This window comes from Leuciscus leuciscus (genome assembly GCF_965113295.1).
Source record: "Leuciscus leuciscus genome assembly, chromosome: 11".
Classification (NCBI taxonomy): domain Eukaryota; kingdom Metazoa; phylum Chordata; class Actinopteri; order Cypriniformes; family Leuciscidae; genus Leuciscus; species Leuciscus leuciscus.
The window spans coordinates 11,994,226-12,019,284 of NC_138735.1; the positions used below are offsets into that span (position 1 = coordinate 11,994,226).

The following is a 25,059-nucleotide window of genomic DNA, read 5'->3' on the forward strand; positions in this document are numbered from 1 at the left end:
TGCACCCACAAGGAATTTTTCTTGGTACTGAAGCTTCCAGTGCACATATACAAATACAAAAAGAAACCTAGTAATACAAATTCTAAGAATAAAATATATTAAAAAAAAGAATAATAAAAATTGTATAAAAGTGAAAAAAGGGGTCACAGTTGGGTTTAGTCTGAATAAACATTTACAGATTATGAACATATTTACAGTATTTTGAGTAGTATGAATAATATAAAAATAAATATCACCTGAGTTAGAGAATATTGCACTAGACAGTGGGAGTATTGCACTTACAGGCATATGCATTGGGGGGCATGTTAAGTGTTCAGAAGGGAAATGGCCTGTGGAAAGAAACTGTTCCTGTGCCTGGATGTTCTTGTGGCCAGTGATCTGTGTCGCCGTCCTGACGGTAACAGTTCAAACAGGGGGTGTCCAGGGTGAGTGGAGTCTGTGATGATTTTACCTGCTCTCTTCCTCACTCTGGAAGAGTACAGGTCCTGGAGGGTTGGCAAGGGGGCACCAATAATCCTCTCTGCAGTCCGGACTGTCCGTTGTAGTCTCCTGATGTCCGATTTGGTAGCTGAACCAAACCAGACAGTGATGGAAGTGCTTAAAACAGACTCAATGACGGCTGAGTAGAACTGGATCAGCAGCTCCTGTGGCAGATTGAACTTCTTCAGCTGGCGAAGGAAGTACAGTCTCTGCTGGGCCTTTTTCACAATGGAGTCAATGTGATTTGCCCACTTCAGGTCCTCAGAGATGGTAGAGCCCAGGAACCTGAATGACTCCACTGCTTCCACAGTGCTGTTCATGATGGTGAGAGGGGGGAGTGCTGGGGATTTTCTCCTGAAATCCACAATCATCTCCACTGTTTTGAGCGTGTTCAGCTCAAGGTTGTTATAGCTGCACCAGACAGCCAGCTGTTCAACCCCCAGTCTGTAAGCAGACTCGTCACCATTTTGGATGAGACCGATGACGGTGGTGTCGTCTGCAAATTTCAGGAGCTTGACAGAAGGGTCTTTAGAAGTGCAGTCATTAGTGTACAGGGAGAAGAGCAGTGGGGAGAGAACGCACCCTTGGGGGGCGCCAGTGCTGATGGTGAGGGTCCTGGATGTGAGCTTCCCCAGTCTCACTCGCTGCTGCCGGTCCGTCAGGAAGCTGGAGATCCACTGACAGATTGAGGATGGCATGGAGAGCTGAGTCAGTTTGGCTGTGAGAAGATCAGGGATGATGGCATTGAAGGCCGAACTGAAGTCCACAAATAAGTTCTACCAGAAAGACTCGGGAGAGTTATTTCAATAAACCATACATTTATTGACAGCTCAGCAAGCTGATAATCTACAAAGTCATTTGGCGTAGGCCCCGTCCGTAGTGCATAGTCCGAGAGTATCGGATCTGCAATTCCTGCCTAAAGATGAAGGCAGGGGCGCAGCCGACCCCCCTCCTGGGAGGTATGGACGGGACCATCCTGGTGGTGGTGGGGAGGATGGGGGTAATCGTCGCTTCAGTATCTGCGAACTCAAACATGTGTAAGTACCGTGCTTTTATACAATAAGCATAATAATATGATTGGATAGAAGTGAAGCAATAAGTGACGTAATAATTGAGTCTTCCCAGCAGAACTTATGCTAAAGCTTTCATTTCTACCAGAAAGACTCGGGAGAGTTATTTCAATAAACCATACATTTATTGACAGCTCCGCAAGCTGATAATCTACAAAGTCATTTGGCGTAGGCCCCGTCCGTAGTGCATAGTCCGAGAGTATCGGATCTGCAATTCCTGCCTAAAGATGAAGGCAGGGGCGCAGCCGACCCCCAAAAATAGGTGGAGTATGAATACACCGGGACGGGGCACGCCAACCCCCAAAAGATGGTAACTGAGTATACCCACCAGTCTAGAGTCCTGGGGTTCCTGAAAAATAGAGAAGGAAGATGCAAATGGTGAAGATACAAATTAGATGTGAGAAATACAGTGTGCCTAAAGTTTAATAGGGAAGAAGGACAATTCTAATATTATTTTTTTTATTTTATTTTTTTTTTATATATTGCCAGTTCACTCCTAGGAAAACACAGAGACGAGGCCTCATTGGACCGGCAATGCCGCTTTTGGCTTGCATAGACTAGGTCACATTGGACCACACAGACAGCCGCCTTGGCAAAAATAATAAACAGGCCTCCTTGGACCACATATAGCAGCCACCTGGGGCTGAGCATAACACAGACTCTGGCCTCATTGAACCACATGGCCTTTATAGACCACAGAGACGAGGCTTTAATGAGCCACACGGCCACAATAGACCACAGAGACGAGGCTACTAAGCCACAACGGCCGCTAATGCCACAAAGAGACGAGGTAAGACTGGACAACACATACGTTATTTTTTTTTATCTTAAGCCTTAAGATCACGAAACCTATGCCCCGGGGGGCAACTGGCCACCATTGCATCTTTTAATGACAAGACCGAGCCACTAGAGCCACATGAAGACAAACCACACAAGACTACGGCATCTAAGCCACATAAAACCTCTGCCCCGAGGGGGCCACTGGCCGTTCAGGCATCTTTTTGAAAGGACAAGGCAAACATATGCCACAAGGCGCCAAGCCCCACATGTACACGAGGCCCACGTGGCCACAAGGCCACTAATGCCACACGTAGACAGACATACTTGAATACAAGGCCACTAGGCCACATTTAACCATGCCATGAAGGCCACAAGACCACGAGACAAGGCCACATTAGGCTACACGGTCACAGTAGACCACACCGAACATAAAGAGTTCCAAACCATAATCCCACACTTAGACGAGACGTACAGACAACGGCCACTAAGTAACACAGAACAAGGCCATAAGGGCCACAGCCTTGAAGGCCGAACATAGGACAAGGCAACATGGGACCACGAAGCCATGAGACCGACACAGAGACGAGGCCCACCGGGCCACAAGGCTGCTAAGCCACACTGAACGAGGCCAACAAGACAGAGCCACTAGGCCACACAGAACCTGCCATATTTAATGGCCACAAGACCACGGGACAGCCACATTAGGCTATACGGTCACAGTAGACCACATAGAACATGAATATCGCATGAAATAACCGTCACTTTTTTTTATTATTTTTTTATATTTTTTTTTATTAAATGACGAACATGTAACGAAGGCACAACGGCTGCTACAGCCACATAGAGACGAGGCCACATTGAACAGAGCCGCTAGGCCACACATAATAGATGACTAGATAGTCATTGAGGAGTGCTGGCTAGAATAATAACAGGATGAAGGAAATAAGATTGACACCACCACCAGTAGTTGCATAGTTATTTACCTTATGGTTATTGTAGAGCTTGCTGGGCTTGAAGAATAGTTTTTAGAATCGGGTCTTATGTAAGACTTGAATGCAGAGGAAGACCATCTGCCCGGGATCTTGAAAGCTTAAGTAGAAATGCCACGTTCAGCTGCTGTAGTGGCTGCCCCAAACCTAAATGAATGACTGTTATACTGGAGGGGAGATAACTGCAGCTTTTGAGGACAGAACTAGATGAGTCCTGAACCACGCTTAAGAGAGAGATGCTTCGTAGGTAGGAAATAGGGAAAGTGATCTGAGAATCTAGAGCGGATTTTTAGGAATGTAATCAGATGAGAAGGGACAAAATGTATTACTAATTTTAGAAATTGTTGATGTGATACCAGAAACTTGAGAGTCGGTTGGAGTGCTTAAGAAAGAGTAAAGAAATTAGGGGAGAAGGTGAATCAGAAAAAGGACCTAGGGCAAGATCGGAGTGTTAGATCTGAAGAAAATTCCCCTGGATGCATGAGCCATGAACATAGTTAAACATGGATACGATCTGAATATGAAAATAGGAAAAGAAACCAATATGGATGGGAGGTAATAAAAGGGGGTTAAATGGATTTCACTTTTCTGTAATGTTACTGTTAAAGCATAAACAACAACTGCAAAGTTACAATGCACAAAGTTCAAGCATTGAAGATTTAATTTAAAGAGATCGCTTTTTAAGGACTACAACAATGCTGAGAGGGACTGTGCGGCATTCCTTTGGATTAGTGGCATCACAAACCATAAAGTTATATATTCAGCTCCCGGAATATGATTTATAGCATAACAAACAGCATGAGCTAATCAATACTAGAAGATAACTACGCATAAGCTACATGATACATCAACTAACCATCCGTAAATGGGGTCTACATGTTGACGCTTCTTGAGTCTCTCCGTCTTTGGCTGACTTGGTTTGAATATAAGCTAGAAGTTTTGAAATGTCTGTGAGAGGTAAGCAAAGCTGCAAAACGAGCTGTCGAACTCCAGCCCTGTTCCGGGAGCAACAGCTCGACTGCATCCAAAGGGACGACAAAAACCATGCGCTTACTCACCCTCAATGACAATTCCAGCATAGGATATGAAAAGTATTTAGGGCATTCCAAGCCAAACCCCACACACACGCCATGGGGACACTGAGACCCACCACACATCGATTTTACTAATTGTAGATAAGGAAGGAACAACCGGCTGTGATCCGGATAAGAAATAAGGAATCTGAAAGAAAAGCAAAACATATAATCGATTCTGCAGAAATATAAGCTTTAAAGGTGTAGGGAGCCACATCTTCAGTGATATACTGTCTAGCTGGATTGAGCAGAGTGACTAATTTATTTGATCACAGTTAGAGGAGGGCAGGGTGATGGATAAGGGTTGCTGAAGGCAGAGCCGCCTGAAGACTACAGCGTAGCTATGGCATTGCAGTGGTCAGGAATGAGCTTGCGTGACCTTAATCATGAAATTGGAGACTACGGATTCCCAGCTGAACGTCTCTGGAACAGCATGATCGTCTAACAAGAACTGCCTTAGTATGCAACCGAGCTTCGTTAGCACATACAACATAAGTTTTGCCACCACTTCGAACCCAGAGATGTTAGCAGCCGCTATAAGGTAATTTCGGTGAAGTGCGAATGAACGGAGTCTGAGCAGGCTTGGTAATTTATCTGACCTTTGCTATTCCAAATGTCCAAATCTGAACGGATATGCACCCTTCGACTATGGCCAGAGTTAACAGACGAGAAATAAATGCCCTGCCTTAAAGAGATACTTATGGTGAATTTTTAGATTTTTTTATTTTTATTTTTTTTAATTTTTATATATATTTATTTTTTATTTATTTTTAAATCTTATTAAATCTAAGTAAAATACTTACCTGTAGTAAGGTGACAGCATACCGATAAGATACCTCAATCACATTTGATATTCTGTTGTTGACTTTTGAGCATAGACTCTTTCTCAGCTGCGCAGCGTACACCTGACATTACCGTACTCTCAAGTTGTATGAATGAAGTTATTCACGACCGAGAGATCACTGCCATGGCAACAAGTGAGTTCCTTGAATAGAAAAATAGGTAAACATTTAAATCATACAAATAAGTAAATATAATGTCATTCGAGTCTTCTTGACTGAGATTCGTCTGGTGATTGGTTTGAATTATATATTCTACACTTATAACTGTTAGTTCTACGGTGTTAGGCAAGTTTTGGCAAAGTCCGTGACCTTTGACCTGAGCATCCTTAGTACATTTAATATCAAATCCTTATAATGTCGATATTTCTATGACGGTGGATTAAAGTAGTCGCCAAGAAATTTTGTGTTATGGCGGTTGTACCATATTTCTGTTAGTGAAGAACTTAAATTCAAGAATTAAAAGATCTTAATATGAAAAATCATATCATTGTAGGCCTATATGCCACAAGTCAAATTGAATAGAGATATAGAGAATTATTAGCACTGTAAATGTATCATTTACTTCCTTTGTATTGAATACTCCTGCTACATATATACCCTACATATACCCTTCATAACCATGTCTTCTACGGCATACATATAACATCCAACGATCAACTAGCTTCTGATATGGACATATATTTACATATATCACTTTCAAATTTTTACAAACCCTTTGTAAATTTATAACTTATGAATTTATTTTTTATTTTTAATAATTTAACAGTAGCTATTAATTGCTTTTGTTTTATGTTTGAATAATAGATAGTTATATTTAGGCCTACAGAAAATGAACGGAGATAAAATGCCCCCTTTTATTGGTTAAAGCGCAATCTAGGTAGGCTATGAGTCGAAATCTTCCCGGCGGTCGGGAAGTGATTAGAAAAATGTCTCCATAAATGCCGAAGCAATAACGAATTCAGATAAGGGCGTAAAACGAGTTGAATAGGTAGCCTATGCTCCTTTATTGACAGGCACTCTCACATAGTGAGTGAGCAGATGAGGAGCGCGAGCTGTAAATGGCATACATAAAGCCAATTTGATAAAGTTGCTCTTAAGCTTGATTTAATAATTTTCAGCAACCCAGCTGTTAATATTTTTGCAATTAACCACGAGAGCGTGGAATCAACAACGCTGAAATAGATTAGTAGTTTTTTTTTTAAACTACCGCGTCACCAGAGTCACAATTGAACTTTACCGCTGATGAAGGGAGCAGTAGAGTAGCAAATTAATATACTTACCTGAATGGAATTTAATCATAGTAGCCTAATAGGGGTGTAAACAGTGGCCGCGGGAAGCTATACCAACGTGAAAGCCTTGAAAATGGAACTTGAACTTGAAAACCCTGTTTTCGTCTCACGAGATCGTCTCTCGTGAGATTTAAAGCCGCCACATCTTGTTTCCTCTGCAAGCGTGGTGCATTCGCGCACCGCGAAAATGGCTGAGATCAAATCAACGATATTACTTGTGTTGTTATGAATCGAATGCAAGTGAATGAACGCCGGTGTCGTTCTGCGAACTGAATTGAAGCGTCAGCATCTGCGAACTAATCGTCGCTTCAGTATCTGCGAACTCAAACATGTGTAAGTACCGTGCTTTTATACAATAAGCATAATAATATGATTGGATAGAAGTGAAGCAATAAGTGACGTAATAATTGAGTCTTCCCAGCAGAACTTATGCTAAAGCTTTCATATCCGTGCATAAGTCCCAGGTCTGTCAAGATGTTGCAGGATATAGTGCAGTCCCATGTTGACTGCATCATCCACAGACCTGTTTGCTCTGTAAGCAAACTGAAAGGGATCCAGCAGGGGTCCAGTGATGTCCTTCAGATAGGCCAACACCAGTCTTTCAAACGACTTCATGACCACAGACGTGAGAGCGACAGGTCTGTAGTCATTAAGTTCAGTGATTTTAGGTTTTTTGGGAACCGGAATGATAGTGGAGCGTTTGAAGCAGCAGGGAACTTCACACTGCTCCAATGATCTGTTGAAGATCTGCGTGAAGACTGGGGCCAGTTGGTCAGCGCAGGCTTTTAGACAAGCAGATGAGATGCCGTCTGGGCCTGAAGCTTTCCTAGTCTTCTGTTTTTTGAAGACTCGGCTCACGTCCTCCACACAGACCTTAAGCTCAGGTTGGATGGCAGAAGGGGGGAGGAGAGGGGTTGCAGGAGGTGATGGTGGATGTGTGAAGTGCACATCAGAGCGGGTGTGAGTCTGGGCTTCTCAAACCTGCAATAGAATGCATTGAGAGTGTCAGCCAGTTGTTGATTCTCCACAGATCGGGGGGATGGTGATTTGTAGTTGGTGATGTTCCTCAGGCCTCTCCAGACTGATGCCGGGTCGTTGGCTGAAAACTGGTTTTTCAGCTTTTCAGAGTAGCTTCTTTTAGCAACTCTGATCTCCTTTGTCAGTCTGTTTCTGGCCTGGTTATACAAGATTTTATCCCCACTTCTGTAAGCATCCTCTTTGGCATGACGAAGCTGTTTGAGTTTCCCAGTAAACCATGGTTTATCATTAGTGAATAAGAATGTCCTGGTAGGAATGCATGTATCCTCACAGAAACTGATATATGATGTTACAGTATCTGTGAGCTCATCCAGATCGGTGGCTGCAGCTTCAAAAACAGTCCAATCAGTGCAATCGAAGCAGGCCTGTAGGTCCTGCTCTGCTTCGTTGGTCCATTTTTTTACAGTCCTTATTACAGGTTTAGCTGATTTCAGTTTCTGCCTGTAGGTTGGTATAAGATGAACCAAACAGTGATCAGAGAGCCCCAAAGCTGCCCGTGGGACAGAGTGATACGCATTCTTTATCGTGGTGTAACAGTGGTCCAATATATTACTGTCTCTGGTAGGACATGTAACATGCTGTCTGTATTTTGGCAGTTCACGGGAGAGATTTGCTTTGTTAAAATCCCCAAGAATGATTAAAAGAGAGTCTGGGTACCTTTGTTCCATTTCAGCTATATGTTCAGCCAGCTGTTGTATCGCCGTGCTCACACACGCGTCTGGAGGAATGTAAACATTCGCGAGAATGAATGAGGAAAACTCCCGCGGCGAGTAGAAAGGTTTACAGTTTACTAGGGATGTCCCGATCAGGTTTTTTTGCCCTCGAGTCCGAGTCCGAGTCATTTGATTTTGAGTATCTACCGATACCGAGTCCCGATCCGATACTTCTAAAATACATAAAAAAAGAATAAAGAAGAGCGAAAAAACAGATCCAGGATGTTCCTTATTTTTTATTTAATTCACCTTATTTTAACATTCAACAACTCTGTTAAGGGGTTATTTTACAAAAACCTTGCTCAAGTTTATTAAAAACCCTGGAACAATTATACTTGTTGAATTCTACTCATTGAGACCTTTCAAATGACATATGACACAGGACTATCTGAGCTGTATGATGTTTTTGACATATTGCAGTATGTGGTACAAAAAAGTAGTTTATAAATTATGAAAACATTTTTTTTCTATTTATCAGCAAATAACTCAGCACTACATTGGAGTTTATCAAATTGGCTACATTCATTGTAAATTTCAGACTCTAAGCTTTCAAATGACATCTATTTTAAGTTGATCCAGGTAATATTTTTGAAAAAAAATTATGATTATTAATTTTGCAGCTAGGTGGCGCCTACGGCAGGTACACTCGTATTTAGTGGAATAACTCTGCAATCATTAGGAGTTGATCGAAGTAATTAGATGCATTAAAAAGCTGCGATTCTAAGCTTTAAAATGATACCTATTTTGTGTTGTTCCATTCAGTGGTTGCTTAGTAATTTGATTATGAATATTTTTCATGGGGTGGCGTCCCGCCGGCGGGACGGTTAGGGTTTAAGGGGTTAAATGAGCAGAAATTGTCCTCTCTTTCTGCTGCTGCTGTTTTTTCAGATGAGTTTGTACTTGCTTTAGTGTTTTCACCCACAAAACGCGATTTCCCTGATCGAGTTTGCAGTTCTAAGGATGCCTCACTGGTACCTAAGAATGTTTTGAGTGCAGACGCTAGTGAAAACCTTGAATGTTTTTACTGTCATTAGGTGGGACATCTTATTGCCGCCTCCCCCTTTCTGAAATGTAAAGCTGGCAAGAAAGCCAACACTTCCAAAAGTGTTGCGTTAGTTTTTCAATTTTTAGTGAACAATTTTTTCTCCCGAGCCGGTATCTCTAGATATAGCCGCTGAATCTGCTATTAAGCCGTTTATTTTAGATGGTGTTGTGCCGTTTAACGAAGCAGACTCGGAAACAACGCGTTTGCATGCTCTGACGCCACTCAATTCTTTATTTTGGAGAGTGTGTTGCCATTTTCTGAACAGTCAAACTGCGGTTCCAGTGTGTTAGTGCAAGGCATTGACCTCACTTGTAGTTAAAGTTCCTTTGCACAATGTTTTTTTACGCTCTGGGATTATTTCAGGGAACGTTAAACTGGCAGTTTGGGCTGAATTACCTGTTAAAGGTGTATCACTCATTCTAGGAAACGATCTGGCAGGTGACAAAGTTTTCTGTTTGCCTGAAGTGATAGACGTTCCTGATGCGCCCAATGAAGATGCATTGCAGAAAGAATTTCCCGATGTGTTTAGTACGTGTGTAGTGAAATGAGCTCAGTCTCATAAATTTAAAGACTCTGTGGATCTGTCAAAAACCTTTTTGTGTGCTGATAATTCTCGTGAGACAGAGGAAAAAGTTCATGCAGATGAGTTAAAAATGTGCACTTCCCAATGTTGATTTGCCATTTGGAAAAACCATGTTAATTGAGGCACAACGTGCCGATCAATCTCTGTGTCACTGTGTTGCAGCTGTTGTTGAGTCGACCATTTTGCCAGAGTATCCAGTGGCCTACTTCTTTGAAAACGGCGTTCTCATGCGTAAGTCCAGGTCATGTCAAGGCACTGTTGTTCAAGTTGTCGTTCCAAAACCATACAGAGAACAAGTGTTGAGTGTGGCACATGACCATGAACTTTCTGGGCATGTAGGAGTTCGAAAAACGTATGATAGTCTGTTGAAACATTTCTTTAGGCCTTCAATTAAATCTGACGTTTCTAAATTCTGTAAATCTTGTCATGCGTGTCAGTTATCCGGCAAACCCAATCAAGTCCTTCCCCCAGCCCCATTGAAGCAGATACCCGTGCTTGGTGAACCATTTGAGCATATTTTGATTGATTGCGTTGGGCCATTACGGTCAATGACCGATGCCATAGGACCAGAGCGCTGTCAATCACTGCCTGATTCAACTTTGGCAATGTAAAGCCTTTTTTTTTACCATGCCAATAAAGCTATTTAAACCTGAATTTCTCAATTGCTGATTAATTTGCGATGCAGAGTTTTTGAAAGAGGAGAGACACGACTTGACCACAGACCACGTCTCTGTTCATAATATGTAAACACTCAATTATTTTGAAGTATCACCCTGGTCGCAATATTTATTCTGATTACTTTTGTGTGATAAAGATGACTGATAAAGCTATTATATGTAGCTAGTATGAGAAACAAAATGCTTTTTCTGTGTCCATATTTGACTAATAATAATGCAAAAAATTGCATTTCAAATGAACATTTCTGAGAAAAATGTTTAATCTTTAATAGTCTTTAATAATAAATATATGTCCAAATTAAAAACTTAATACATGCAAGTAATTATGACTGAAAACATCCAGCAACTAGGGAATACACAGCCATGGATATATGTTTATATATAGGGCTATACAGCCAACTTCTGGATACACAACCGTATTACAGATGATAAATGCTGCATGACTCCGAGGTAAATATTTAGTACTGTAAAATCCCTTAAAACATTTATATAATTTGTTTGGAATAAATATTTTAAGTCTGCAACTTACTGTATGTGGGAGTTCAAAGCAGTTTGTATTGTTAGATTATAATACATTTCCTCTCTCATTTTCCAGGGAGTGGAGCAACTTATCCATATACAAAATTCTGATGCTGACACAGAGGATGGAGTGATAGTACCAGAGATCCACTGTCCCTATCAGACAATAATCTTACTTTGTTAAGACACATCACCTTTGAATGACTGGGATCTTGATCTTCAGACACCTGATTTATTTTATTTTAATATAAACTAGCAAATATTTTAATTTCCTCTAGATTAAAACAAATACAGTTCACAAGTACACAAGAGGTTGCACTTTATTCTTATTAGTCTATGCTGATCTTGGATTAGCATACCAACAGCATATGAATGTTAAGGGGATAGTTCACCCAAAAATAAAATTCTCACTTATTTTACTCCCCCTCATGCTGTCCCAGATGCATTTTACTTTCTCTCTACAGATAAACACGAATTAAGATTGTAAGGAAAGTAATCCATCTCTGCGAGTCCTAAAGACGCTTTAAAAACCACACACCGTGACGGTAATCCATGCGACCTCAGTGGATGAATCAATGCCTTCTGAAGTGAAACAATAGGCTAGATAAAATAAATACTAATAATGTAAACTGTTTTAACTATTAAAAATCACTTCTGACCAACTGTCTTACATACATGGGTTACAATCCACTTGTATTATATGGACTCACAGAGATGGATTATTTCCTTAAAAATCTTTGTCTATGTTTATGTGAAGAAGAAAGTCATATACATCTGGGATGGCATGAAGGTGAGTAAATGATGAGAGAATTCTCATTTTTTTGGGTGGACTATCCTTGTACTGCTTGTATCCAGTCACTGCTTTGTTACTTGTACTGCAAAAGGAACTTTTCAAAGAATCATTGCATCATTTAAAATGTATATGAATTTTAAATATGTATTCTGTATTTGTAATTGTGCATTTTGTATAGTAATGTATATCATGAGAATACTGTGCATTACATGTATATTATGCAGTTAATGTTTTGTGGATTCAAAGTCTTTCACTTTGATACTTGTATATGCTTTAGTGACAATAAAGAATGTACATTTATTTGAATTCATATTTTCAATTACATTCATTTAACTGGTTGTATAAGTCACAATTGGTTGATGATTGTTAAAATATATTTACAATTTTAAATGTTAGAAGATAGTTTTAATTAAATGAAATAACTAAATACAATTATAAAAAAAAAAATAAAAAAAATGGCAACAAGAACATTCTTTGAGTGACATATGTAATGAAATGCCCTTTGAGGTCTGTATCATCTGACAGCAGGCCACGATTGTAATTTTCAAATTGTTTAAATTCCTCTTATTTAAGTGATCATTAATTTTGATGGTGTAAATGTATATCATGCTAACAATGAGTAGTGTGATGGCCATGGTTGCCAACCTTAATTACCTGGTTGAAGTGAAACTTTCTTGACGGCTGAATATATCATACACGTTTGCTAGTATTCTCTTTAAATTGTAACAGCTCAACCTAATCAGAGCCTAACATGCAAAATAATCATCAGGAATAAACAAATATTCTCCAAAAACATTGGACACTATACAATATTTTAAGTATTATTTACAGTACTTTAATGTACAATTACACATGAATAGACTGAATAGATATCTTGTGCTCCTAAAAGCTTCTGTCGACAAAGTAGTAGCAGCAGGTAAATACAGATAAAATTAAAAAACAAACATAACTTAATATCACTAAAATGAAATAGAAAGCAGTGATTACAGACGCTCACATCCACACATAAAATACACCACTGACTGTCAATCAAAAACTCAGTAGCCAATGAGAACACACTGCTACTAGCCCCGCCCCCACGAGAGAAATGGTTCAGAAAGGCGAACGAAAACTTCAGAAGCGTAAATGAAAACGTACTCGGTTACTGACGTAACCTCGGTTCTCTCTAGAGAGGGAACGAGTACTGCGTATCTTGCCGTGCCTGCAACACGCTCTGGTTCGCTCCGGCGATGAAAACCAGCTATACCAGCCTCTCGAGCTATAGTACGTTCTCTTACGAGAGGTTCTCTCGTACTGCGTAATATCTTACGCTATGGGGAACACAGTGTAAAACGCCGTGCGTGCTGAGATCCAGTACCAAAGTCCCAAGGGCAAGTGCCCGGGGCCCATATAGCACATGATCATCATGGGACTCACAGAGAGTCCAGGAAGAGGGGCTAGAATAGCATCATTCCTATAATAAATAGCATCCTATAAGGAGCAATTATAGATAGTGTTTCACACACAGCCAGGGCGAAACTCGGCCTAGTCTGGTGAATATTATGGGTCTTACACACTGCCCATAGAGCTGCATGATCGATCAGCAAGCGTTGCTCAAGCAGTTTCAGTATTCTGGGCCGAAAACATCGGGGCAGACAATACCGATTTATCAGACCGAAAGCAGCTTAGCCTGTAAAGCGGGAACCTCTAGGTTATAAAACCTTATAAATGTAGACGGGGAGGCCCAGCCTGCCGCCATACATATATCTTGTAAGGCAATCCCACTAGACCAAGCCCACGATGAGGCCATGCCTCTTGTGGAGTGTGCTCTAACACCTAATGGACACTGCAGGCCCTTAGAGGCGTAAGCCAGCGCTATAGCATCGACTATCCATCTGGATAGGCTCTGTTTCGACACGGCAAGTCCCTTAGAACGTCCGTAGAACGAGACAAAGAGCTGCTCTGTCTGTCTGAAGACAGATGAGCGAGACACATAAGCCCTTAATGCCCTGACCGGGCAAAGGAGGCTGGCGTCCTTCTCCTCGTTAGAGACCGGCAGGGCTGACAGGGAAATCACCTGAGACCTGAACGGTGTGTTGAGGGATTTAGGAACGTACCCGTGCCTCGGTTTGAGTATGACTTTCGAGTCATTTGGCCCAAACTCCATACATGTTGCGCTCACTGAGAGCGCTTGCAAGTCCCCAATACGCTTCACTGAAGCGAGAGCCAGAAGAAATACTGTCTTGAAAGACAAGTGTTTGATATCCACTGATTGGATTGGCTCGAATGGGGCACCTTTCATGGCCTCCAAGACCGTGGAAAGGTCTCATATGGGAACTGAGGGAGGTCTGGGAGGGTTTAGCCTCTTAGCTCCTCTAAGGAAGCAAATGACCAGATCGTTCCTTCCAAGTGACTGGCCAAGCGTTGGTTCAGTAAACGCTGCTACAGCCGCCACGTAAACTTTGAGCGTGGATGGGGTCCTGCCCTTGTCCAGTAGCTCTTGTAGGAAGGAAAGAACCTCCGTCACCCCACAAAATCTGGGGGTGATATGCCACGGGCTGTGCACCAGCCAGAGAACACAGACCATTTCGAGGAATAGAGCCGTCTCGTAGAGGGGGCTCTAGCCTGCGTGATCGTGTTTAGCACTCCCTCCGGGAGGCTAGCGAGTACCCGTTGATGGCCCACACATGTAGGGACCAAAGCTCCGGGTGAGGATGCCAGATCGAGCCCCTGGCTTGAGAGAGGAGGTCCCTCCTCACCGGTATCGGCCATGGGGCAGTGCTTGTCAGCTGCATCAGAACTGGGAACCAGGCCTGGTTCTTCCAGAACGGAGCTACTAGTAGCACTGAGCATCCGTTTTCCCTGATCCGCTCTAATACCTGAGGTAGGAGCGCGATGGGGGGAAAAGCATAGAGCGGGCAGCGGGGCCAGACGTGGGCCAGCGCGTCCATGCTCTTGGTGAAAAACTTCGGACAGTGGGCGTTTTCTTGAGACGCAAACAGGTCTACTTCCGCTCTGCCGAATGTCTCCCACAGCAGCTGGACTGTCTGTGGGTGTAAGGACCATTCTCCTGCTGGAACATTGTTCCTGGACAGTCTGTCCGGTCCCACATTCAGGTGGCCGGGCACGTGCGCTGCTCTCAGCGAGCGCAAATTGCGCTGAGCCCAGACCAGGAGGCGTTCCGTCAGCCTGTAAAGGTTTCGGGACCTGACACCTCCCTGGCGATTTATATAGGCCACCACTGACATGTTGTCCGAACGGACCAAGACGTGGTGTCCTGCTATCTGGGGACAAAAGCGCCTCAGCGCATTGTCGACTGCTATCATTTTCAAGCAGTTCATGTGTAGACGCTTTTCCCGTTCTGACCACTGGCCAAAGAACGGTCTGCCCTCGAGCAGCGCTCCCCATCCCGAGGTGGAGGCGTCCGTAGACACCACCTTCACACTCGAGGAAGTCCCCAGGCTTACACCTGACTGGTACCAGTCGGTCGCTTTCCAAGGTTTCAGGGCTGAGATGCATTTCTGATTGACCTTGAGGCGAAAAAGACCGGAGGTCCACGCTCGGCGCGGCACTCGCGCTTTTAACCAGAACTGCAGTGGGCGCATGCGAAGCAGACCCAGCTGGAGTACTGATGATGCTGAGGCCATGAGACCCAGCATCCTTTGAAACTTTCTGAGCGGGACTATAGCGCCGCAGCGGAAGGTTTCCGTCATGCGCTGAATGTCCAGTCTGCGCTGTGGCGATAACTGAGCTGTCCTAGACAGCGAGTCCAGTTCTGTGCCCAGAAAAGATATTCTCTGACTGGGAGACAGTGAACTCTTCGCCCAATTGACTTTGAGACCCAAGTTCTCGAGATGTTCGAGTAACATGGTCCTGTGTTCTATGAGCTCTGAGTGAGTCTGAGCTAGAACCAGCCAATCGTCCAAGTAGTTCAAAACTCGCTGATTACAGCGGGCAGCCTGTCCGCGCTCGACTCTCCTTGGGCGGATAGCTGAGGGAGAACGAGCGGGGGGAACCCCGTGGGGCTTGTCATGTCTGTGAGTGAATGTGGGCGCATAACCGCGGAGAGAACCGGTAAAGAGATTTCCCCATAGCGTAAGATATTACGCAGTACGAGAGAACCTCTCGTAAGAGAACTCTGGAAGCGCATTTGTAAGTTCAGATCAGCGATAGAAATATGAGAAATAGTTATCAAAACATGCAGTGTATTAAAAAACGAAGTAAAAAAATTTGCCTGCGATTTATTCTTTTTCAGTTTAGATATTTCATTCAGTTTCAATATATATATTTCATTAGTTTCTTGAAAAGTTACGTTCATTATTATTGGCACAAAAGTAATTCCATAGGATGTGTGAACTGAATTTGGTGACAGTACAGTGTGTCACAGGGTTTTGGGATTTGCACTTTGCAGACGGCCACTTATTTGGACTTGTCTCTCATTCGGCTGGTTAGACACAAATTTATATTATAAAGCTCGTTTTGAGGAGAATTGGGTTGTAGCTCGTTGTCAAGGTTACTGTGATTGTAGGTGTCGTTTGTGTTTTAACAACGTTTCGCTCAAGAATATTGATCCGGGAAGTTCGAATAGCGTTGAATAGAATTGCCAGCTTCACTGTACTCCTTAGGTTAAGCACTGACCGCATTTCTTTATATTTGAGTCCAAGTTCAAACACTATGAAACGCTCCATTAACGTACGGATCTGAAACACTGCCAGCGGGACAGGAAGTGTCTCTCCGAGCTCAAAACAGGTTTTGCGTGGGAACGCAAATATCTTTGCGAGGGAACGCAAAAGTTTTGCGTGTGAACGCAAATAACTTTGCGAGGGAATTCTCCCATCCTAAAAAAAATTCCACCACCACGTCCCTTTAGGGGCTCCGTAGATGACCACCCACAAAAGTGTGAGTAATAATTTATATACATGAATGTTTTCAAAGAAAACATCCATAAACCTAGAATTACTCCATATATATAATAAAACAACAACAACAACAACAACTGGGAATAATGCACTATAATAAAGAAAGAGATCCATTAATTGCAAATTCTGCCATGCTTAATGTCCACCAGGGGGAGACTCAGGCTCTTTATCAGTAAAGCCAGAGTTTCCATTCTGCACACTAGTCTCGAATCATATTCAGTAGTGTCAGTACCCATCATTTGCATTAATTGGCCACTATTCGTGGCCTTGGAACTCTTTAAGATGAATTTTGCATCTAATTTTCATATGTTTTACATTTAAGAATCTTCCCATTGTTCTAGATAGTGTTCACTTCTGTGTATCCTGGTGTGATAAGAATTATCCTCCAAACATATATCACAATGTATATGGTCGCATTTGAAGGCATTAACAAACAGTAAACTTGAATCAGTTTGGATGATTAAGAAGGTACTTTGCCACTTAAATGTTTCATTATGTCCATGTGCTTCATTACTCTTTACATTTGACTTATGCTGCAGTAGGGACCGGAGGTGGATAATTTTGTCATCAGAAAGTTTATTCAATTTCACTTTCTTACTCACCTCCTTTTTATTGTGACCTATTTATTGTTTGACCAATATGCAATATGTCTCTATTTTAGCTATACACAGTGTTGAGCTGTAGACAATGTTATGCAAAGTAAAAACGTAGTTTGCATGACATCCATCATATTTACATATGACATAACTGACGTTCATTTTGGAATTATGAAACTTAGCTTGTTATCATCAACACAGACTTTTTTCTGAGACCTGTTCCATAAAGTGTGTTTAAAAAATGGTGGATTAAGTCTGACTTATTAACCTAACAAATCAGTCGGGTTAAAGCGATTCCATAAAAGACAATTTAAGTTCACACAATCCTACTAATCTGACACAGGGTTGATGAGTGAAGATCATTTGATGTGCACGCTATTCTTAAGCAGTCCTAATGGTCGATCATGGATAAATCGATCCACCATGGCAAACAACATATCTATTTTGTGTTGTTTAATGCATTTGATACATTTTTATACTTCAATGCATAACTTACATTTCACAGGTATATTCTCCATCTGTAAATGTTAGAAAGTCATGCAAATATTTCCATTTTGCTGTCATGAGTAGACGAGGCTTATGCAAGTGAGTCTCCGCTAAACTTCACAGTGAATGAGCGCAGCTGCACACATTCTCGCAATACAACTAAAATATACATTTTGAACATTGTTGAACATTAAATATGCTTTATTTAGAATTTTAAACCTACAAGTGTGTTTTTATGATAGCATTAACTGCAAAGGGACCATGTAATTTAGTAAATAAAATGTAGGCTAATATAGGCCTGATTTCTAAGCTCAGATGAGTTGATGTGTGTTCCTCTTACCACTTAAAATTAAGTCTGTGCTTTTGTTTTTATTTATTTTCATTTTTCATTTAGTTTTAACTTCTGCTTTCGCTCTTCAGACAAAAACACACAAAGGTATGCCAAAATGTCCACTATAAGTAACCTCGTAGCACAGTCTTAAATGAGTTAAAGTCTAAAATGACCATAAAGAGTTGTGAGGCCATCGGAGGTGTGTCAGATAGTGTCATGTGCATCAGGTCTTAAAGTGACAGCAGCCTAATAAACCTGCTGATGTGATGTCAGTCATTAATGTAAATCAAAGAACAAAAGACAAAGAGAAAATCACTCACTGCTCTTGACTGAACTTTTGTAGCTTTAATAAGGATTCATCTACATTTTATTTGTAATTTATCCAGTGAAGACTGTGTTTGATAACTTTATTCAATTTCTGCATATTTCAGATATTTAAAATATACTGTCTTTATGTTGCTTCTACATTCATTGGGAGATTAAATGTCAAATTATTACAATATAAAAAATATATTAAAAACTTTAATGCTGGGTGCGATTAATCACGATTAATTACAGAAAAATGTGCAATAATAATTCATTTAATTTGTTATATTTATATAGCTTTTTTTCTGGGTACTCAAAGCGCTTTACACATGGAAGGAGGAATCTCCTCAACCACCACCAATGTGCAGCATCCACCTGGATGATGCGACGGCAGCCATATTGCACCAGAACGCCCACCACACACCAGCTTATTGGTGGAGAGGAGACAGAGTGATAGAGCCAATCAGTATATGGGGATGATTAGCAGGCCATGATGGACAGAGGCCAATGGGCACATTTGATCAGGACGCCAGGGAGGGTTATACCCCTACTCGAAAGACATCCTGGGATTTTTAGTGACCACAGAGAGTCAGGAACTCGGTTAAACGTCTCATTCGAAGGACGGTGCTTTTTTACAGTATAGGTGTCCCCATCACTACACTGAGGCATTAGGACTCACAGACCACAGGGTGAGCACCCCCTACTGGCGCCACTAACACCTCTTCCTGCAGCAACCTGGTTTTCCCAGGAGGTCTCCCATCCAGGTACTGACCAGGCTCAACCCTGCTTGGCTTCAGAGGGCAAACAGTCTTGGGCTACAGGGTGATATGGCTCTTAATTTTTGTGTGTGTGTATATATATAGGTTATTTTCATGACTAACGGGTTGGGACAAGCAGATTTAAAGATTATATAAATCACATGATTAATATGTTTGAATTAAATACAATGCCTATTATTATTTTATTACAATTTATTTTTATATTTTTAGTATGTTAGTATATCTGTTTAGTATGTTACCTTTTCCATTTTTCCATCCTGCTATCACACTCAGTATGTTTTAGATGTACTGAATCTTCTTCCTGGGCAATAACAGTGGAAAACAATGGTCCGATACCTTTTTTTCAATACAGAAATTGACATCTGTCCTGATAAATGTGCACTAGTGTAAAAGTATTACAATCAACTTTGTTTGCCCATATAAGTGTGCACAGTTTTTGCAATGCTTTTGAGAAAAGAATAAAAACAACATGTTGCTTTTTTTTATTAATTTTTTTTATTAATTTTTTACATCAGTAATGTAGACAGATAAATTAATAGAATAAAATGGAATGGTTATATATAGCATTTTTGTAATAATTGATGTCGCGAAGTAACTGGGGAAGAGGATTCTGTAACAAACTCACTTATGAATGACGCCTTTTAATGATGAATGATTGCATAAGCTTAAAATGCAATGATGTGGGGATATGAGAGGCTGACCTGGGATCAGCAGGTTGAGTGTGGAGTGTCACTTCCTGTAAGTGCAGAGGGAGGCAGTGCTGAGCTAAAGACACAAACACACATTACAACAAAATAGCGAGAGGAAAGAGAGAGAGAGAGAGAGAGAGAGAGAGAGAGAGAGAGAGAGAGAGAGAGATGATCTGAGCTTCAGTCGCTTCATGTCTGATTTTCAAGCATTGATCATGAATATATCGAGGAGATCCAACTGAATCTGTCGCTCGGGTGTGTGAAGGGGTCAAAGCGAAACCTTTTTTTCCCGTGGCGCAGGGATTTCTTGCTCTATTTATCAAGCTGATACATTTTAAATCATCACTATAGGAGACATTTGAGATATTGTTATTGTTTATTGTGTGTCTGAGGAGTAAGAGGCTTTTGAACATGGGATGTTTGGGCAACAGCAAGACAGAAGATCAGCGCATCGACGAGAAGGCGCAACGAGAGGCGAATAAAAAGATCGAGAAACAGTTACAGAAAGAGAGACAGGCGTATAAAGCCACACACCGCCTGCTCTTATTAGGTAAGATAGGAATCTGTTACTAAAACATTAATAACAAATAGATATGTGTAAGCATTTATCTGATCAGAGATATGGATATATTTTCATCATCATCATCATCATCATCATCATCATGGATGGATCATTTCTTCATGGCCCTGGAAATACTAATACTTAGGCTATGTATCATCTCATGACTTTTTTTTTCTATGATTTTAAGGCGCTGGGGAATCCGGGAAGAGCACTATAGTCAAACAGATGCGGATCCTGCACGTCAACGGCTTTAACGCAGAGTGAGTGTGATCATTTAGCGTTATTACTGCCACAGGGCCTTTTCTGTGTTTATTATAACGGATGCGGCATCCATGTATGTTGAGGATGTTAGAATGTTGACGGGCTTCAGATGTACGCCTCTGCGTCCGGTGCGTTTTTATGGCTGTCTCTAAACCTAGTGAGCTGCCTACTTAGACAGCATTTTGGACATCATAGTCGTGTGCAACATTTTTGGGCCTCATTTTTGGTCATCATACACGCATGCAGCATTTCCGAGTCTCAAATTTGAGCGCCCACCTATACAGCATTTTTGGATATAGGTGTGCAGCATTTTTTTTTTTCCAGCAGCATTTTTTTTTTTCCAGCAGCATTTGTTTGGACTGCGTATAGACAGCATTTTTGGCATGCAGCATTTTGGGATCTTATTTTTGGTATGTTTACACAGTATATTTAGGCCTTATCTCACGGCAAATAAAATAGATAATAACTGGATTGATTATATATAATTAATTATAGTTATGTGCCGTTATTTCAATGTTCACCATCAGGATGAGGTCACTGTGTGCAGTACTCTGTGTGCAGTGTGCAACTCTGTTGTGACTTAACAGTTTGGCCTTTGATAATGACCACCTTTGAGTAATATTAATCACATTCCTAATTCATGGACAGTTATTATGACACTCCTAATTTTGAAATTATGTCATTCATTCTTTAATGACAGTTTCCTCCTATTTTCCCTCTCTTCTGCTCAGAGAAAAGCAGCAAAAAATATTGGATATCCGGAAAAATGTTAAGGACGCCATAGTGGTAAGTCATTTTTGTGAATAAAATTTGCGCCCAATTTAATGTTTTTTAAATAAATATCTTTTTGTTTTGTCTCCAGCAGTTTTGTCTAGCTGATTAGTTTGGTTTAATTCATCCTGCTTTTACATCTATGTTTCTATTTTCCAGACGATAATATCTGCTATGAGCACCTTAACACCCCCTGTGTCAATCGCCAACCCGTCCAATCAGCCTAGAGCAGAGTACATCAAAAGTATAGCTCCACTCTCAGACTTTGACTACACAGAGGTAAGACACTGTTTCCAAATCTGTTACAGCACTAAGCCGAAGACATAAAACGTTTTTTTTTTTTTTTGGGGGGGGGGGGGGAAATTGATGTCATGATTGATTACACTGAAAGGGGGTGTTATAGTCTAATGACCTTATAACCAGGCTGATATTGGGCCAAGTTATTATTGAAATGTTGGTTCTTTTGTTGTTTAGACGTAAGTTCTTTGTAAGTGTTTCCTCATTGAAGTGGTGCACAAATTCCCTTTTAAATCCAGTCAATGGTTCAGGCACATACTGCATGATGTATTTACTCTACTAGCAGAGAACCTCTGCCATAGATTCTTATATGTCCTTTGTCAGTGTCTGCTCATGAGAGCTGACATAGATGTTGTCACTCAATGTCATAACTTTGTGGGTCCATTGTTTTGGTATTATAGGGAAGATCACATGTTAAATTAATTCTTTTTTTTTCAGTTACATGAATTAAAAATACAATGGTTTCATTTTGTGCTATTTGACTTTTTAAGACTAGTCACAATGTGCACACAAACACACTCTTGTTAATAATCAATAAAGAAAAGCTTCCTTATAGGCTTAATTATAATGAAATCTAGGGCTGTACTCAACCAAAGAAAATCTTGGTCGACTGAAGTCCTGAAATTTTCGACTAAAAATCGACTAAAATCGACTAAAAATGACGGTAGAAAAAAAAAAGTTAAATTAATTAGATGCGCACTGTGCGCAGTACTTGGTAGCCTTGTTGTCCGCCTAAATGAATTATAAATAAACATAAAAAACTAGTAGGCTATTTGCAGTATATTAAATCGTTTTTGACCTAATTATTTTGCACTGAAATGAGTCTGACACTCGAGTCTGTCGGCTCTGACAGCGTTGCATCACGTGCACCTGCGTAATATCATAGCTTATGATTTCCGAAAATAGTACTATGTTGTCAACTAGTGATGTCATCACAAGAACTGTTGAGGAATATGCAACATAATTTAGACAATTATTTTTGTCATATGTTATAATAAGTTATAACTATCATTTCACCGTGCATGTCCTCGCACCGAGCGAGGCTGAACATGAGCTCAGCTTCGCAGCTGAGACACGAATAGACTATTAACTTAAAGCTTTTACTCTTAATAAACACAAAAGGCACGTCCACTTTAATAAAAAAAGAATATTTATTAAACAAACCAGATCAAGAGCAGAAACGAAATAAAGTGCATAACTGAAAAATAAAGCATCCTAGGCTCAAAACTAACACAACCAACAGCACAGCGCAATTGCGCATTAGGCTCCAAATAAAAAATAAAAAAGTCACTAAAACATTGAAATATGCTAATTCTGATATGTTCATATAACCTACTCAAAACAGACAGGGCAAGCTAACGCAGACAAGTGAGCTTACCAAGATGATATGTCATGTTTGTCGTCGATCTGTGGAAAACTGTTGCTTGCAAACTTTGCATTCGACTTTTTTCCTGTTATCAATTTTAACAAAATGCTGCCACACTGTCGATTTCTTTGTTGTTGATATGTTAGAAGAGGACTGACTAAAACGCTCTCACAATTAAATAAATAATATTCAGCATCAAACCTTCTAGTTATCGCTCTCTCTTGGGTTGGGCTAATCCAAAAAAGGTGAAAACAAGGGGGGTGTTCTGAAGACAGACTGTTACAGTGAAACAAGGGTACTCTGAAAACACCCCATTAGCAGTTAGTGCTTTCCACCTGATGAAATGAGCGCGCCTCAGCGCGACAAAACTGATGAAATAAACACGGCAAAACTGATGAAATGAATGCGGCAAAAAATCGACCAATCAGAATTTTGGTCGAACCAGAACGTATCGACCAATTAATCGACTAATCGACTGGGACAGTACAGGCCTAATGAAATCCATAAAGTACACTTCATTCTCATTAATTTAATGATGTTTTATTAACAAAGTTTGGGAGGAGCACATTCAGATAATTAACCTGATTAACACAAGAGGAGCGCATTCAGTTAATCAACTCAATTAATGATAAGAGGTATATATATACAGCAGACTTAATTCTGTTCGTTGACAGTTTATCAGCATCCCTTCACCGCCCCATCTCTTCATTCTAGTCCTAACTATTCTTATCACAACTGGGGGGAGTACTTTGGGTTCGGGCCAAAAATCCAAACTCTGAGCCCTCCCCTTGAACAGCAACCCAAATACGCAAAACCCTTACTCTACTTAATTATATGTAAGTGTGAACTCGTGAACTTAACAATAACACAGAAGTGTGTGATGGCCAAGACATTTATTTAATGCTTGTAAAATATCCTAAGTCTTCTCCGAACTCCAAAAGCATTTTTTTCAATAGTTTGACTTTCAACAACTGTCCAATTGAAATACCATATAAATTAATGATCAGCTATAGTAGATACTATATGATGGAATAAAGTATTTAATTTAACACAGGTATTAAAGGGTTAGTTCACCTAAAAATGAAAATTCTGAATGAAATAATTTACTTTCTGTCATGTTGTTCCAAGACCATACGACTTTCATTCATCTTTGTAACGCAAAAGAAGATATTTTTAACAATCTCACCTTTTTTGTTAATCCATTGAAAATCCACACAGGCAAAGCTTTCACACATTAAAAGTACAAAAAGACATTCACATGAATCAAGCAGTTTTATCCAATGAGGTTTGTTCTCGATCGTTAAGCCAGCACGGTTGAGTCTCCAGAAGACTTTTCTTAAACTGCTTGATTCATATGGATTACTTTTACAATGTATTTTTGTACTTTTTGATGCATGAACATTTTGATTATGTGAACCTTCAATGGATGGACATAGTTAATGTACTTAGTTATATGACTGTGAAGTGGCATCATTTACAATATAGTACAGCCTCAAATGTCTACTATTTTTATAAAATGGTTATTATATAGTAAAAATATTAGGACACATTTTGACCACACGGCATAGAGCATGATAACTATCTATTTTATAATATTGTATTTTCATTTTGAGAATCTTAATGCATTAAAAGTGAATACAAATTTTGGAAGAACGGCCCTAACATTACCACATTGCCCTTAACATTACAGTGTTACCCAAATTAAAATTGTTCATTTTATTCAGTGGAGTATTATCTACAGGGACATGTTTTTGTCAGTATCAAACCATGTGGCAAAACCTTATATTTTGTTTGTGGTTTGTTCAGGATTGGAGGCCTGGTTACAT

General features: G+C 40.6%; 1 protein-coding gene and 2 long non-coding RNA genes across 4 annotated transcripts in view; 1 reads left to right on the forward strand and 2 right to left on the reverse strand.

Moving 5' to 3' along the window:
- Window positions 1-3,092: 3,092 nt before the first annotated feature.
- LOC309509986 lies at window positions 3,093-5,471 on the reverse strand. Its single transcript, XR_014210143.1, has 2 exons — window positions 5,196-5,471; window positions 3,093-4,540 (listed from the first exon to the last, which is right to left on the reverse strand). It is a non-coding gene; the product is annotated as an uncharacterized lncRNA (long non-coding RNA).
- A 14,612-nt stretch (window positions 5,472-20,083) lies between these two features.
- gnal (guanine nucleotide binding protein (G protein), alpha activating activity polypeptide, olfactory type) overlaps window positions 20,084-25,059 on the forward strand; it is a 168,288-nt gene continuing 163,312 nt past the window's right edge. For both annotated transcript variants that reach the window (XM_082184839.1, XM_082184840.1), the window contains exons 1-4: window positions 20,084-20,526; window positions 20,726-20,798; window positions 21,531-21,585; window positions 21,730-21,849. In XM_082184839.1, the coding sequence (XP_082040965.1) occupies window positions 20,388-20,526; window positions 20,726-20,798; window positions 21,531-21,585; window positions 21,730-21,849 (387 nt within the window). In that variant the 5' untranslated portion in view covers window positions 20,084-20,387. The remainder of the gene's footprint in view (window positions 20,527-20,725; window positions 20,799-21,530; window positions 21,586-21,729; window positions 21,850-25,059) is intronic.
- LOC309509880 lies at window positions 21,928-23,710 on the reverse strand. Its single transcript, XR_014210100.1, has 2 exons — window positions 23,616-23,710; window positions 21,928-23,560 (listed from the first exon to the last, which is right to left on the reverse strand). It is a non-coding gene; the product is annotated as an uncharacterized lncRNA (long non-coding RNA).